The 16752-nt window shown below is 42.9% G+C and overlaps 1 protein-coding gene across 4 annotated transcripts in view; it reads right to left on the reverse strand.

The window, feature by feature from the left end:
- Positions 1–315: 315 nt before the first annotated feature.
- The window catches only part of CCBE1 (collagen and calcium binding EGF domains 1), a 201194-nt gene continuing 184757 nt past the window's right edge, over positions 316–16752 (reverse strand). For all 4 annotated transcript variants that reach the window (XM_039545812.1, XM_039545813.1, XM_039545810.1 and 1 more), the window contains 5 exons: positions 11578–11698; positions 8414–8553; positions 8272–8307; positions 5149–5184; positions 316–3771 (listed from right to left, as the gene is read on the reverse strand). In XM_039545812.1, coding sequence (XP_039401746.1) covers positions 3538–3771; positions 5149–5184; positions 8272–8307; positions 8414–8553; positions 11578–11698 — 567 coding nt within the window. In that variant the 3' untranslated portion in view covers positions 316–3537. The remainder of the gene's footprint in view (positions 3772–5148; positions 5185–8271; positions 8308–8413; positions 8554–11577; positions 11699–16752) is intronic.

The raw sequence follows: 16752 nt of genomic DNA on the forward strand, positions 1-16752 counted from the left end.
AAAAATGATTAGGGGACTGGGGCACATGACTTATGAGGAGAGGCTGAGGGAACTGGGTTTATTTAGTCTGCAGAAGAGAAGTGTGAGGGGGGATTTGATAGCAGCCTTCAACTACCTGAAGGGGAATTCCAGAGAGGATGGAGCTGGACTGTTCTCAGTGGTGGCAGATGAGAGAACAAGAAACGATGGTCTCAAGTTTCAGTGGGGGAGGTCTAGGTTGGCTATTAGGAAAAACAATTTCACTAGGAGGGTGGTGAAGCACTGGAATGGGTTATCTAGGGAGGTGGTGGAATCTCCATGCTTTGAGGTTTTTAAGGTCAGGCTTGACAAAGCCCTGGCTGGGATGATTTAGTTGGGGTTGGTCCTGCTTTGAGCAGGGGGTTGGACTAGATGACCTCCTGAGGTCCCTTCCAACCCTGAGATTCTATGATTCTATGAGTGGGAGAGGCATGGATGGCCTTGGCCCCTAGCAGAGCCCTATACACAGTTTGTGGGGGCTCATCCCCATGCCTGTTCCACTGGGGACAAGGGCCTGCAAAAAACCTTGTGCCCAATCAATGGAGTGACATGATGGAAATTCCACAAGGGGAACCTCACTAAGGCTCAGATTCAGGAAGGTACTTAAACATGTGTTTAGTAATCCCCATAGATGTCAATGGGACTACCTGCCCACTTAAAGTTAGGCATGTGCTTAAGCAATTTCCTGATTCAGGGTCAGAGTTCTCCTCTCATAGGTACTGTTGCACACCAGGGCAATCTCTCCGTTGGGGTGTCCAAAAGCTTTAATTTGTTGTTTTTCCTACAACTGAAAAAGCAAAGCTTAAAACTAAAACCGAGCCTTATTTTAGATCACATTTTCTTTGGGGGGGAAAAATCTTGATTGATTTCCAAAACATCCTGTTCAGTAGTTTGTGTTCCAAAAACTCTGCAGGTTATTAATGTATGGAGAATATCAACCTGATCCAGCAGGTTAAGTGCATGACATAATTGTATGTATGAGTTACATATATTTTTTAAGAAAGTGACATATACATAGTTGCCTACATGAAATTAACTAAGGGCACGTCTGCAATATAGAGCTAAGTCGACCCAAATTACACAACTCCAGCTACGTGAATAATGTACCTTAGGTCAACGTACTGCAGTGTCTACACGGTGCTGGGTCGACAGGAGAAACTCTCCCGTCGACTTACCTTATGCTTCTTGTTCCAGTGGAGTACCAGAGTCAACAGAGAGTGATTAGCAGTCGATTTAATGGGTTTTCACTAGATCCAGTAAATCGATGCCCGGTGGATCGATCACCACGCGTCGATTCCCTGGTAAGTGGACACAAGCCCTAAGTGGGCCATATACAGCCCATCTAACTAGGGTGACCAGATGTCTTGATTTTATAGGGACAGTCCCGATTCTTTTTCTTATATAGGCTCCTCTTACCCCACCCCTCTCCACCCCATCCCGATTTTTCACATTTGCTGTCTGGTTACCCTACATCTAACGCTGGTTTAGGTCTTCCACTGTGATGACTCAAAGATTATTCCACTTCTGGACACACCTTCTTTCCCAGAACCCCAACCGCCATTGCTTGGTTCTCAAAATATTTCAATCTGCAGCTCACAGAAATCTTCAGAGCCTTGAAGGTCCATGGGTTACTGTAATTAGCCTAATCTTTACCGATTATGTACTCAGTTCTTTTTAATTTGGGATATACACTCAAGATCAAGAAAACAGGAATGAAGAAAAAAAACTTATTCCATATGATCTGCAGAAATATACCCATAGGAAGGAATTGAAAAAGGTATCTGAGGAACTGACAAGTCCCCCAAAGAAAATTTGCAAATTTCACAAATTTCAAGATTTCCTGAGATTCTCTGCTGGGACACTGCAGGGCTAATATTAAGAGTTTGAACTATATGGTTAATATAATATGGGCATGTCTATACTGCAATTAGACACCTGCGACTGGCCCGTGACAGCTGACTCGGGCTAACTGTGGTGTAGACGTTTGGGCTCAGGGGGCAGCTTGAGCTCTGGGACTCTCTCACCAAGCAGGATCCTAGAGCCCGGGCACCAGCATGAGCCTGAATATCTACACTGCAATTAAAAAGCCCCTTAGCCTGAGCCCTGCGAGCCCAAGTCAGCTGGCATGGACCAGCCATGGAGTTTAATTGCAGTGTAGCCAACATGGACAGTATTACTGGTATAGGAATTATAGTAGTTGCCCCCCCAAAACCTCCAATCAACACATGCATCTTGGAAAGGTGCTGCTTGTATCACTGTCCATACTTGCTCCAGGGAGAACATACAAGCCCCGAAGATGAAGTGGAGCAATGAGGGGTTTTCTTTTGCATTTGTCACAGGGAAGCTGTCTTCTTAACACTACAAGTACTGTAGGAGGAGGAGCCATGCAAATAAAATGTTTGTGCTTAATACACTGGAAAAACTGTTCAAACTATAATGGTGGCAAAGTGACTGCCAGGTTCAGTAATCTGCCAGGAGTGGTAATATACACTGTAGATGACTCTGGGTACACTGACCTGTTGATCCAACTTTTCAGTACAGCGAGGTGAGAGGAACGGGTTCCCAATTAATTCTTCAATCCTGCTTTCAAACAACAATTTTCTTTCTGGCCCCAGGGCAGCGATGTGACTTTCTCCAGAGTTTACCCATGCCATCCCAAGCACCAGCTACAGTGTTTGGTCATATGTACTCCTTTAACCACTCCTCTTCATTATATACTGAGTCAACGATTCTTGTGACATATTACACTTAGAAGAACATCAGTTACCTTCAACTCATACAGCAGATGCTTGTGCTACAGTCTGTAGAAACAAATTGGATGAAAATTCTTTTGCAAACCTTAGGCCTCATTCTGATTTCATGTACATCAGTGTATCACCACTGAAATCAATAGGATGACCTTCACGGGTGTGAGTGAGATCAGAATCAGTTAGTGTACCCCTAGTCATCTACAATGTATATTGCCACTCCTTTCATATAACTGAACCTGACAGTCAGTTTGCCACCATGAGGGTTAGTTGATTTTATCTGTGTGAATCAGCAAACTTGTCTCATTCACACCAGTTCTTCCTCTTAGTAAGTTTCCTGCTTTCTGGCCTACCCCCACATCACTTATAGACCATATTCTCTCACTGCACAGCCAGAAATCTGTTGCTGAATAAATCTTACTGCCTACACTGGATTAGCAGCAGGGTATTTTTAAGGGACAAGCAGGAGTAGTTTTAGGACACACGCATCTCCCAGGTTTACCTTAGACCTCATTGTATGACACTTCGGACTAACGCTTAGCCAACTAATTTCCATTACAATAATATCTACATACACAAAGCACAAAAACTGGCACAGGCTGGAATGTATGTAACCACCACTAGTAGATGTCCCTGTAAATAGAGAAAGCTACAGGACATGGGGACAAGAAAAGAGAAAACTGGAAAATTATATATATATTTTACATCATCAGTGCATTTTTATACCATACAACTCTGAACATCTCTCCTTGCTATATATAACCAAACCTAGCTAATGATGGGCCGTTTTGTGCATCCTAGAGTCTTTGGGTGCAATTCTTTGCTTATAGTCCTCTCCAGATCCAAAGTCTACTGTGTCATGATAGTTTGTAAATTCCTGAGGTAATGGATACTCCTCTGCTGATGAGTGAGTCCTGTGTCCAAACACTCGCTCCTGAAGCTCAGCAATGTCATTTCTGATGTCTGCCATCATCAGCAACAGAAAATCGAACGAGCCTGGTGGGCCCTGCAAACATGACGTGTGATCATTAATAATACTTATTACTTAGTGCTTTGATATTTTCCAAGCACTGCCCAAATATTAACATAGTTATGCTCGCTGGGGTACTTTGACAAAATATTGCTTGGTGTTGGCTGCCTGAAATAAAACATCTCCCGTTCAATCAACCTGGAATAACTCAGAAAAACAGCTTCAACTGGTAAATGCATTTAGCAGACAGGGCTCCATCCTGCAAGATGCTGAACACTTCTGTGAGTAGCCAAACGCCTTCAACCTCTATGGGCATCAGCCCTCATCATCTCAGAAGAGTACTTTGCACTGAGCAGGCACAGAGCATAGTTCAGAGGAGATTCTTTTCCTCATGTTCCTTCTACTTGAAAAAATAATGACTTACTTTTTATGAATGGAAGATTTATAATAAAACACAATCTATATGAGAAACTGAATTTTAAATGAATCCATTTCAGTACCCTGACCCAAATGCTGTTTATTAATTACTAAATACGTTTCCATCGGTAAAAATGTTTCCATCTGGTTTATCTCATTTGACAAAACCATAACATTTTTTTAAGTTCTCTTCATATGGATAAATACACTGTAGCATACTCCTTGTGGAGGCATGGGTGGACCATCCACTTAAGAATCTGCTCTGTAGAAACAAGAGTCTGAAAGGATTTAACATGCTGCAAATATTCAACTTTGTCCAGATGACCTGCCCAGTGCTACATCCCACTCAAATACCAGTTAAGTCCTATTTTGAGGATATAAATGGTGACTAAGGGCCAGATTTTTTTTTTTAAAAAAAGGGTATTTAGGTAGCTAAAAATGCAGATAGGTACCTAGTGAGACTTTTAAACACACACCAGTGTCTAACTCCATTGGGCGTGATTGGTCTGCTGCAGAGGGCTGAATTTCATCCTGACTGAATAAGTACAGGAGAACAAATACTCTGCATTGCATCTCTCTCTCTCTCTTCTTATTTTAATCTTTATTTGTTAATTGCACCAAACCCCAGTTAATCCCTTCTTACTGGCTAGTGTTCCTTTTAAGCAAACTGTTTGCTAATGCTGTCCCAATCAATCATCTGTTACTGCCATTTACTATTATTAAGCTAACTAGTTCCATGGGAGATGTCCCAGGACAGTGCCTTCTAGCGATGTACAGTACACCATGATGGCATGGCGATGCAGCGTATCCACTGAAGAGAGAACAGGGTACGTAGACAAGTGTTAGGCTTGATGAAACATTAAGGTACAAAATACTGATACAGTAACAGAGACATAGAGGGATTGCTTTCACCATAGGTATCTGACTGTGACATTGTTACTAGATCATGTCCTTTCTCTACTGTGGAAATCCTGGTTGGCTGGCAGTGATACTTACAGGTGGCCCTTTCGGTCCTGGTGCTCCTCTCTCCCCCTGTAATAAATACCATTTTAATTAGCTGTGATTAAAGCAAGCAGAAAATGACATAGCTTTGCCTCAACTGAGGCACTCATTCATCCCTGTGGATCAAGAATCCCTTGGTAACTATAGGCTTCATCCAATAAGGTGATGTAAACTAAGAGGAACAGGTGGGGCAGCTTCCATCTAGCCTACACACTGAGGATTGAATCAGGGACCTCCAGAACTTCAAGCAAAAGCTCCTAAAAGCTTGAGCTAAAGAGCCATGCCTCCCTAGTTCAGTCTGTAATAGATGCATATCCCAGGCACACTGGGGGACCTGCCACACTCTCTGACCAGTGGGTTACACAGGTGCTGCAGGCTAGTAGGCCAGCTAGAATATTTGCCCAGCATATGCCATGAGGGAATTAGCAGCTGGCTGTGAGAGCTAGGGGTTGCATGGAAACCTCAGACACATTTCTTTGTCAGAGGCTGGTCTTCACGGCTGTCTCAATTCTCACTTCTATGTACAGCTCTGAAGCATGTTTAAATATCCTATAAGTGGCTGCTATGCACCCACTGGATTTAAGAACTGATGCCCTGGCTACACGCTCACCCACTTTCCCCCAATTCAACGGAGCTTGTTCACTGTAGGTATAGAGGTTTTCACATATTCCTCCTCACTAGGCAGAAGCACTAGCACAGAGCAATTACTGAGTACATGCATTATTGCTTGTGTCTCCATGCTTTCCACAACCACACTCAGCAACCTGTAAACTTACACCCTATTAAATACCCCTGAGGACAAAATTTCAAATTTTGTCTGGCACAAGGATCTACAGAAGCAATCAATTTCTGAAAGGTTTGTAGAAAACAAGGTTTACAAAATGGCACCAGTAGCTTTCCAATAGCCTAAAATTATTTTAAAAGTAATAAATAGTAATTATCAGTCAAAATTGGTGCTGGTTCTTAAGGATATTCACTGATTTTTATGATTTATAGAGTTCATCATAAAAAATACAACCAAGGAGAGAGTATTGACCACAGAGGAAATCACATTTCACTAGAGGAGAAAGACTTTACTCACTTATTATAATAATCAAATAATTATTACGGTGAAGAGCTGATGTTTTGGGTCCCCAGACACATGTAAAACTAAGTGTTTGCTACCATTTGTTATACATGTAAGACAAAAGCTTTCCAAATACAATTTGTTTTTTTTCCTGAAAGTATTCAGATCAAGAGGAAATGCCATGTTTGCACAATCTCTTAAGATAGAAAATCAGACTAAGAAAACAACCAAAAAAGAAGCCCTAGGAAAAAAGAGACCAGAACGACATAGGCCCTGATACTCAAAGGTATTCGGTGACTAATTGCCATGGAAATTAGGCCTCTAAATACCTTTGCATACCTGGGCCATAGTCACCAAGAGAAAAGAGTGAGGAATTAGAAGACTTGGATCAGTCAGATGGAAGAGGCAGAAATTGCAGCAGAGGGAAGATAGAGATCAGAAATCAGCGTGAAGAACTAAATACATTTCATGCATGTAACAACAGAAGTGAGCACTTTCTACTGGGATTTTAGGAAGAGAAGTTTCATATCATAGAAGTAATTAGAGCATATAAAGATAAATTGGCTGATTACTTCCAAAATGGCTGTGATTCTCTTTTCTAAAATATGTTTTTATTTCTGGCCCAGAGACAGATATCTCCACACACAATATGTATAAGTTTAATAAGATGGCCATCCCATTATAAAAACAATTAAATGTAGGAGCACTTATGTTCCAGCTGTTAAAAATGAAATTACCCACATGAATACTTTTTTGGAGCACCGTCTTTCCTTGAACACAACTTGGACGCATGTGCTAGAAAGTTTATGTAAAAAAAATATATATAGTTTTCTTAAGATACCCCAAACTTGCCACCATTCAATGATTTCAAACCTGTGGGCCAGATCCTGAAGTAAACTGAAGTAGTGCCATTGACTTCAATAGAACTATATTGATTTACATCAGCTGAGACTATTATTAAGGACCCAGGGTAAAATTTTCAAAAGCACTTAAGTGACTTGAAACCTAAGTCCTATTTTCAAAAGTGACTTAGGTACTTAGCACCCAGAATCTCTTAAAAAGTCAATAGGTCTTTGGCCGCTAAGTGTCTAAGTCACATTTGAAAATGGGACTTGGGCTTCAAGTCACTTAAGTGCTTTTGAAAATTTTACCTTTAGCCACGTAATTATCCTATACAAAAGCCTCCAGCAACCAGTGGGGGTTTTCATTGCACAACAGTTGCAGGAAAATACCCTTCATGGATAAAACAAAGCAGTGATTTTATCTTGTGAATCAGGTTCCATTTTGACTGCACTCAATACCCGATGAAGGACTTGATTCTAATTTTCTGCTATGGTCATACAATCATAGAAAAGTAGGGCTGGAAGCGACCTCAAGAGTTAATTAGTTCATCCCCTTGCACTGACGCAGGATCAAGTATATCTAAACCATCCCTGACAGGTGTTTGTCCAACCTGTTCTTAAAAACCTCCAATGACAGGGATTCCACAACCTCCCTTGGGAGCTTATTCCTGAGCTTATCTATTCTTAGTTAGAAAGTTTTTCCTAATATCTAACCTAAAACTCCTTTGCTGAAAATGAAGCCCATTACTTCTTGTCCTGCCCTCAGTGAGCACAGAGGACAATTGATCACTGTCCTCTTTAAGGAGCGATATGGAGAAGGAAAGGGCAGGTGCTCAGCATAGAATTGGGGATAAGCATTTTCAAGAGCCAGGGAACATAAATAAAAGCATAAAACAGAGTGGGATGAGGACACAAGGGATTTGTAGGTGAGAAGGATTCAGCAGTGCATAGGGATTGAGAGAGACTCTGAGGACATCAGTGCAAATGCATGGATGGTCTTGAAAGTGAGGCTAAGGAGCGTGAACTTGATGTGGAAACAGAGAAAGATGTGGAAGGGCTTTGAAGGGGAAGGAAACGTGGTCAAATATTGGGAAAGGAAAATTATCTTAGTATTTGGAATAAACTGATCCACAATAGCCATCAGTGAGATTGATGATAGCGATTGTGGGATGCATGCGTACAGGAAAAGACTAATACTTCTGGCCTCACCTTGGTACCATCTCTCCCTGGTGCCCCCGGTGGACCCTGCAAGACAAAGGAATGGTTGTCACAAGAACGGAAAGGCTTGTGTGTGCTTGTGGAGGGTGGGAGGACACACGGCATGTTCTTGACAGGAAAGTAAAATACTGACCACTGGGCCCCGTCTGCCCTGCTTAATATGTGATAGGTCAGGCGATGGTCCAATGGGTCCCATTGATCCTCTAGGACCTGGTTGGCCTGGAGGTCCAGGTGAGCCAGGAAATCCTGGACTTCCTTTTGGTCCCGGGGCCCCTATAAATTAAAAGTGATCCAGTGAAGGTTAACACCCAGTTAGAGACTTTCTGTTCGTATATCAATGTCAGCAGCAAAGTATACAATTTCCCTAATGGATTCCCCTTTTCCTTTCTCTCTTTTCTTTAAGATAATACTTCGCTGATTAGCTGCAGTAATTCCACAAAACCAAAACACAGCACTAAGGCAGTCAGGGACAATGACATTATTCAGAGCAGCAGCACCTTTCTTCACTTTCATCCCAGGATCTCAATGTGCTTCACAAACATTAACTAAGGAAACCTCATGAACAGAACTAGACCACAACTGCTATCGGACAGGTGGTCAGGGATATCAAGAGTGGGAAATGAAGGGAAAAGCAGAAATGTCTCAATACTAACACAACACAAAGCAAATGGGCAAGTTAAACTAAAGAAAAACCTCTTGTAAAGAAGGAAGCATCAGCAAACTTGCAGCAATGGTGCACTCCATATTCTTTATGAAAATATGCTTGGAATGTGAATATAATGTAACTGGAATATGCTTTATGCAAAAGGTCTCTTGTAATGTATCATTCAAAAGCTTATAATCTACTGAGTGTGGTCATCCTATTTGTATGAATGTATCATTCTTGTATCTAAAACTAGAAATATGGAGTATTACTCTGAGGTCCTATTGTAATTATGCAAAGTGTGGGCCATTGATGGTGTTTTTCCATTTAGAAGGAGGGTGGGGATCCAGAGAGACAAAAGATTCCTGCCTTGTGCCAAAGCTATAAAAGGGGGGTAGAACAGAACAAAAGGGGTTGCTGGTCATGAGAAATTGCCTAGTTACCACCTGAGCTGAACTAACAAGGACTGTACCAGGGGAAAGGATTGGACCCAGACTAGGAAGGAGTTTAGTCTGTGAAAGAAGCTTATTGGAACATCTCTGAAGGTGAGATTTACCTGTATTCAATTTCTTAATGTATTAGACTTAGACTTATGTGTTTTGTTTTATTTTGCTTGGTAACTTACCTTGTTCTGTCTGTTATTACTTAAAGCAAATTAAATCCTACTTTCTATATTTAATAAAATCACTTTTGTTTATTAGTAAACCCAGAGTAAGTGATTAATACCTGGGGGAGCAAACAGTTGTACATATCTCTCTATCAGTGTTATAGAGGGTGGACAATTTATGAGTTTACCCTGTATAAACTTTATACAGAGTAAAACAGATTTATTTGGGGTTTGGATCTCACTGGGAGCTGGGTGTCTGGGTGAGATAGGTGACTTGCTGAGCAGTTTTTGGTTAAAGTCTGCAGCTTTTGGGGCATGGACCTGACCTAGGTCTGTGTTGCAGCAGACTAGTGTGTCTGGCTCAACAAGGCAGGGTTCTGGAGTCCCAAGCTGGCAGTGAAAAACAGGCTCAGAGGTAATTCCAGCACGTCATGTGACAGCCTCAAGGGGGTCTCTGTGACCAAACCCATCACAGGTGAATTTAAGGCTCTACAGAGGAGAGGCACAGAAACAATCAGGACTTTCAAGCTTAGCCCACTTTTATGGGTGATGTGTTGCATCTTTCTTCTACCTGATACATGAGCAGAAACGTGTACTGTTCTTCCATTCCACTTCTTATACTCATCAGCTACCAGGTGACTGTTGACTCAGTACAAAATATACTTTTAAGAGGCGAAGCAAGACAAATTAAGTATATATAGATCAAGAGAAACATTGCCTTTCTTTGCCTCTCACAAGTAGACATCATGTCTGAAACAATGTTCACATAATAAGCAACACTAATATGGTATCTGGCTGAACTGCTTTATAATCAGCAGATGATGCATTCCTCTTCATAGTGCATGGACATGAGGGGCACAAGAAATGAAAGTCAAACAATGAGGTGGAAAACAGAACTAAAAATGTTTATGATTAGGGTTTGCAAAGGAACCAGACACCCAACTCCCAGTGAGTTAGTGTGTCATTCCATTTGAAAATTCCAGCCTACTTGATCACTAATCACACAGGAAATAGGTTAGCATAGATAATTTTCAACTAGAAAAAGATAATTCTACAGTACCTTGGACAGCGCAGGTCATTGAGAAACTAGATGGAAGAAGTGTAGAGACTAGAGTCAAGCCTTGTTCAGAATGATTTCAAGAAGATAATAAACAGTACATTGCAGTCAGAGTCTTAGCCAGAAGAAGGGTCTAAAATGATATTGTCTCTGCACTGATGACATACCGTAGACTGAAGACACTCTCCTCCAAGAAAATAAAGCAAAGATTTTTTCTACTCAGAGAATAAAAGAGACAGTAATGATAGGAATCAATTAAGTAGATAAGAAATCAAACCAACTAAGGAATACAGCTAGAGCTCTGCAAAACTTCCTAATGAAACCCAGAACCAGGTAGAACTCTCTTGGATTTGTTACTAATCCAAAATTAGACCTAAGTTAATCAAAGTTAGTGAATCTTTTAGCATATTTGACCTTAGCTTGAAGGCATCAGGGATGAATTATAGATTTATAAACTCTGTGATTTCTCATGGTTTCAACCCCAAACGAGACAAAATGCAGTGTCTCAGTGGAGTTTTGTTTTTGTTTTCTAATGCGTTTGAGTCCAGAAATCAGCACTAAACCAATGAATGAATCCATGTAAAAGTATCATAGGAAAAAGGCTTGTTTGAACCCTTGCAAATTAAAAGCACATTTCCTATTGTGCTAATGAGAATGGGCTAAAGTAACAGGCATTTCTGAAATGAGGTGAGGACAGTTTCAGGCTGAGTTACAAAAATAAGAAATGGTGACTGAAATATATGAGTCACCCCAGGAAGAGATGGGGGAAAAAGAAACGTCTATAGGACTAGTATGTTTTAGATGTGAAGAAATGTTTGATGAAGAGAAAATGGGAAAGCTACAGATGGCACTGTCAGATTGTGATGTGGTGGATTGGCAGATAAAATCAATTTTAAAAGAAAAATGTTGCACACTTAGAATCATATTAAATGAAAAGCTTTTTGTTCATATCACGATTTTATATTTGATTTCTCCCGGCTTGCATCTTACCTGGAGGGCCTTGGTGTCCTGGTTGCCCAGGGGGACCTGGTATATAGGCATTAGATGCAAGCACCTTTTCACCAGTGATTTGTTTGCTAAGGTCAGCAGCGTTGTTTGGAAGCAAAGCAACCTGAGGGGGAAAAAAGAGAAAGGGTTGTAGATCCACTCTAGTTCCCCAATTTCAATTACAAGCCTTGTTAAGTTTCTCTGGAAACAAAGTGAGTGAAACTTTAAAGATGCAGATGAAGTATTTATGCAGATGAAGTATTTATTACTAATATTCTCACTATTATTTATATTATGGCAGTTCCCAGGGGCCCTGTCAGGTTTGCAGTTCCCTTGTACTAGTTGTTGTACAGACACAAACCAAGACATATTTCATTGCTTCTAGGTGCTTCCAGTACAAGGCCCCAATCCTGCAATACTAGACTGCGTAAGGGCAGACTGGCTATTCCAGTGTTTGCTTCCTTCACATTTGCATTAGAGAGCTGTATTCTAAAGCATAACGATTCTTGTTATCTGGCGTTAATTTGACCAGCCACGTGGAATTCATTGAATCGGATGGTCTCAGGACTCCTCTAGTTAATTGCTATCAATTGTTGACATACACTCACCTGCCAATGGTATAAACCTACGGCTGTTAATGTAAGGAGATGGTAACACTATGTGCCTGTAATATGCAGCAACTTTTATGCAAGCATCTCCATCAAGGGATGGAGGCATTTTGCAAGCATTAATGACTTAAGCCTGGGATGGAACTAAGTGTTAGTGTCTGTTTTAGTGTCTGAGACACAGGCAGGTCAAATGACTTGCCATACGTCACACAACAAGACAGTGGCAAAGCCACGGGGGCCCAGGTCACGTCCTCTCCTCTCCTTCTCACTCATTGTAACGCCCCAGTATCTACAGCCCTCAGGCTGCAGCCAAGACAGAGAGAGAGGAAATAGGACCAAGTGTCCTAATTTAGTTTCTTTAAAGAAAAGAAGAGAACTGTATTTTCGAGGAATGGGAAGGTGTGTGTAGAAGGATTTGCTCTTATCCTCCCCTCTCATCTGACACTGGTCACACCTCATCCGATGAGCCCCTTGCTCAGCTCCTTGTTTGAGGCCTGTTTTAGGGCTGTCAACCAGGGACAGTGATTGTGTAACCCAATCCAGTCTCTCCCTGTCTGTTAATCAGCCCGCTAAGCCTTCTTGCGGCTCACACTCAGTGCCTTCACTGCTGTCATTCCACCAGGGCCGGCTCCAGGCACCGGCTTGGGGCGGCCAACGGAAGAGGGAGGCACATCCGGCTCTTCAGTCCCTCAGTGCCTCTCAGAGGGAAGGCCCTGCCACCCAATTGCCGCCAAAGAATGATCACGGCTTTTTTTTTTTTCCCTCGCCGCTTGGGGCGGCAAAAACCCCGGAGCCGGCCCTGCATTCCACAACACCACATACCGCAGCTGGGCTGTCTGGAGTCCAAAGGTTTTTCTTTACTGCAGAGCTAACGCAGGCTCTTACCCGGGTGTTGTCCCTAATCTGGCTCCCGTCCACGCACAACACCCTTTCAGCCGAGTGCGGTGGTGCTGTACACCTCAGCTAGCTTGTCTGTCCTGGGGCACAGGCCAAAACTCAAGTGCAGCTTACACTCTGGGAAGAGGAAGGAGTTGAATGGTCAGGGTGGGATAGATATTTCCCAGGAGCCCCAGAGGAAGCACAGATGCCGGCAGGGCATTGCACTTTTATCCTTTGCTTTAAATTAAAATATTTCCCTCATCAATTAATTTATGGATTGCAGGTGTGCCAGCCGCTATTTTAGCTATTACCCAAGGATTGAACCTTGGACCTCCTGAGCCAAAAGGATGAGTTGCTACAGCTTGAGCTAAATAACAAGGTTCTGTGGGAAGGGGTCTGTATCAGACCCCCAGCCTCTGTGGATTAAACATAAGAGGGATACATTATACGCACTGCTCAGTGGGTTATACAAGCTTGTAATCTTGGGCTGTGCTACCACTTGTTTGGGAAGCATAGAAGAACCAGCTAAATGCTGCAGGAAGTGACAGTGGTGACTCTGTAAATGAAATTCTTCTCTCTGTGTAGGTATTAAACCAATGCCCCAGCACAGTTTTGGGGCTACATTCTGCCAACGATGCTACTTTTAGACTGAGAGCTAGAACTAAGTCTTGACCACTTGTGATCGTTAAAATTTCCCTACCACTTTTGGCAGGAGGGTTCTAGGTGTCTTAGACCCAGCGTCTCTATACATTCAAACTAGTAAGTAAAATTCTGCCAGTCTCAAGTTTCAACTGGACTAAGCAGCCGTGTAGCATTTATATGCACTGTTGAAAAGCATGGAATGTTTCATGCCATTGATGGTCACATTTGAGTGATGGATTAATTAATTTCCCCAATATAGATTTTATTTCAATTTGTGGCCTGGAGGTTACTTTGGGCTCTTTCAGGATCCCAACTGCAATACAAATGCCACTCATTATAGTCATTACAATGACCAATTCTTCAGTTTATGTTCTGAACAGCCAGACAGGAATATATGGGTGTAACTGTAAAGGAGCGACATGAACAGAATATAAAAATGTCTTCTGTTACTGGGTAAAAAAAATAAATGACGTGTACTGTCAACAAGCCTTTTTATTAAATAATTTAGTAAGTAAAAAAAAAATCACATATCTGCAAAGCCAGAATACACACGTGCCTCCTCACTGAGTCAGCTGGACCTGAGACATGCACCAAACATGTCAAGTGAGTGAGTCCCGGGTCTAGTTCACTAACTTGTATATCTCCTAGCCAGAAACTGCCTGTTATACAAATTGGTGCCAAACCATGTGTTTTTGATGTTGACTGTTATCCTCTTAGGGATTAACTACACTCACTGACCTAATTCATATTTCATTCTTTGGATGGACTGGGATACTTGTCCAAAATGACCTTGGCTTTCTCCATCCATAACTCAAAATCCAACCTTTCCTCGCAGCCTACCTTTTTCTGTCTCGGTGTAAAGATTTGTGTGGATACATTTTTAGTGCTAGAAACAAGATCCTCACACCATCAGTGTTTCATGTTACATATTGTAGCTTTGAGGGGTTCCTATGAGAACTGTAGATTAGTTGATTTTGACATGGTTTGACTGGACTGATGTGTAACACTGGTTTCTAATAAAGATGCTTACAGATGTCTGGGTGAGCAGATGTGCACTGATTCCAAGCACTGGATTGCTGACTGATATATTTTTTTTATAAATTTTGACAACTCATTTTGCATTCTTCAACTTGTTCATCCCAGTTTCACTGGAGCTATCCTGAATGTTGCACGGTTCAGGGTCAGCACAACTCTGCAGCCAGGATGTTGCACTAGTACATCAGGGTGACACTGAGTCCCACTGGAGAAACCATTCAAGGTGGCATCTCTGTCTTGATCCAGCCCTATTACTGCTTGGCTCTGCCATCTGTGATGCCTCAGCCTGTAGTGGATTGTTATATGAAATACTCCTGGGAGAATTCTGTGCCACTGCAGAATTTATGTCCCTCGCAGATTTCTTTGCTTCCCTGCAGAAAAATGACTTTCTGATGGGGAAGCCACAGGAGTGGCCATGCAACCCTCCCAAGCAGTATATTTTGGATGCCAAGGGCAGCTGGCAGAGAGGTGAATCACTATGGGGCAAGACTGGGGAAGACCTGGCTGGTGGCTCCTACCCTGCGCCACTCTCAGTTGCTAGTCCTGGCTGGGCTGGGGAGGACGGGACTTCCTTTTCCCCTGCACAGCATACGGGACTGTGTCAGAAATCTCGGAGTGGGTCTCCCCCGGCAGTAGAAAGCTCTGCAAACTCCCAACACTCCTCTGCTTCCAGCATCCAACGTTCCTCAGCTGCAGGGGAAGGGATCATTGTACAGGGAGCTGCTCCCCCCTCCACCCAACCTCCATGCATCCAGACCCACCTCGTAACCAGACCCCCCCAACCAAGCCTCGCTCCCCACACATACCCAGAACCCCCAGAGGAGCCCCCCTCACCCTGTACCTGGCCCACCCTGACGAGCCACCTGCACCTGTTTCCCCACCCCACTGAGCCACAACCAGCTGCACCTGTATCCCTACCCCACTGAGCTCCACTCTCCCAGCATCTGGACCCACCACACCCAGACCCCCCGTCAAGCTCTATCCCCCCCACAACCAGCCTTCCCCGCTGAGCCCAAAACACCTTCACCTGGACCCCCCTGCACGGTCCCATTACCGTTGCACCCAGAACTCCCCAACAAACCCCTTTGCATCCAGATCTCGCCCCACTCCCGGATCCCTCGCTGAGCTGCTCACACCCAGACGCCCCACACAGAACCCTCTCAACCCCACTTGGATCCCCCCACACTAAGCCTCTTCACACTTGGATCCTGCCTTGCTGAGCCTGCTTGCCCACACCTGGTGCACCTGGCATGGAGGGGAAGGGCCCTCAGGAGTTTCTGGGGCAGGCCTGCTCCTTGTGCTGTGTCAGGGTTGGTACAGCCTCACCGCTGAGTCAGTGTCCTGGGGAAGAGCTGTACAGTGACCTCCCATCTTTGTGCTGTCACTGGCCTGTGCTTCCCAATGCCATGCTGGACCCTCCACACTTATTTGACAAATAAAATTTGCAGAATTTTAAAATATTGTGTGCAGAATTTTTAATTTTTTGGTGCAGAATGCCCTCGGGGTAATGAGCTAAAGGCAACCTAGACAGGCAGGGCCTAGGCATTAAAGTTCTTGTACATGCCTCTGTTAGAAGGCCTTCTTTTCTGTTTGCTAATCTTTTCCTCCATGCATACGTGCCTTATTCTCGTAAAACAATTCTAAGTCCAGAAAGTCACTCCTGATCAGCCAGTATATTTTGCTATAGACCAGGGGTCTGCAACCTTTCAGAAGTGCTGTGCTGAGTCTTCATTTATTCACTCTAATTTAAGGTTTCGTGTGACAGTAATACATTTTAACGTTTTAGAAGGTCTCTTTCTATAAGTCTATAATATATAACTAAACTATTGTTGTATGTAAAGTAAATAAGGTTTTTAAAATATTTAAGATGCTTCATTTAAAATTAAATTAAAATGCAGAGCTCCCCGGACCGATGGCCAGGACCCGGGCAGTGTGAGTGCCACTGAAAATCAGCTCATGTGCCGTTGCCTACCCCTGCTATAGACAAAACTTAATTACCAATGGAGATAAGCAC

The sequence above is a fragment of the Mauremys reevesii genome, linkage group 6 (genome assembly GCF_016161935.1).
Source record: "Mauremys reevesii isolate NIE-2019 linkage group 6, ASM1616193v1, whole genome shotgun sequence".
NCBI classification, from domain to species: Eukaryota; Metazoa; Chordata; order Testudines; family Geoemydidae; genus Mauremys; species Mauremys reevesii.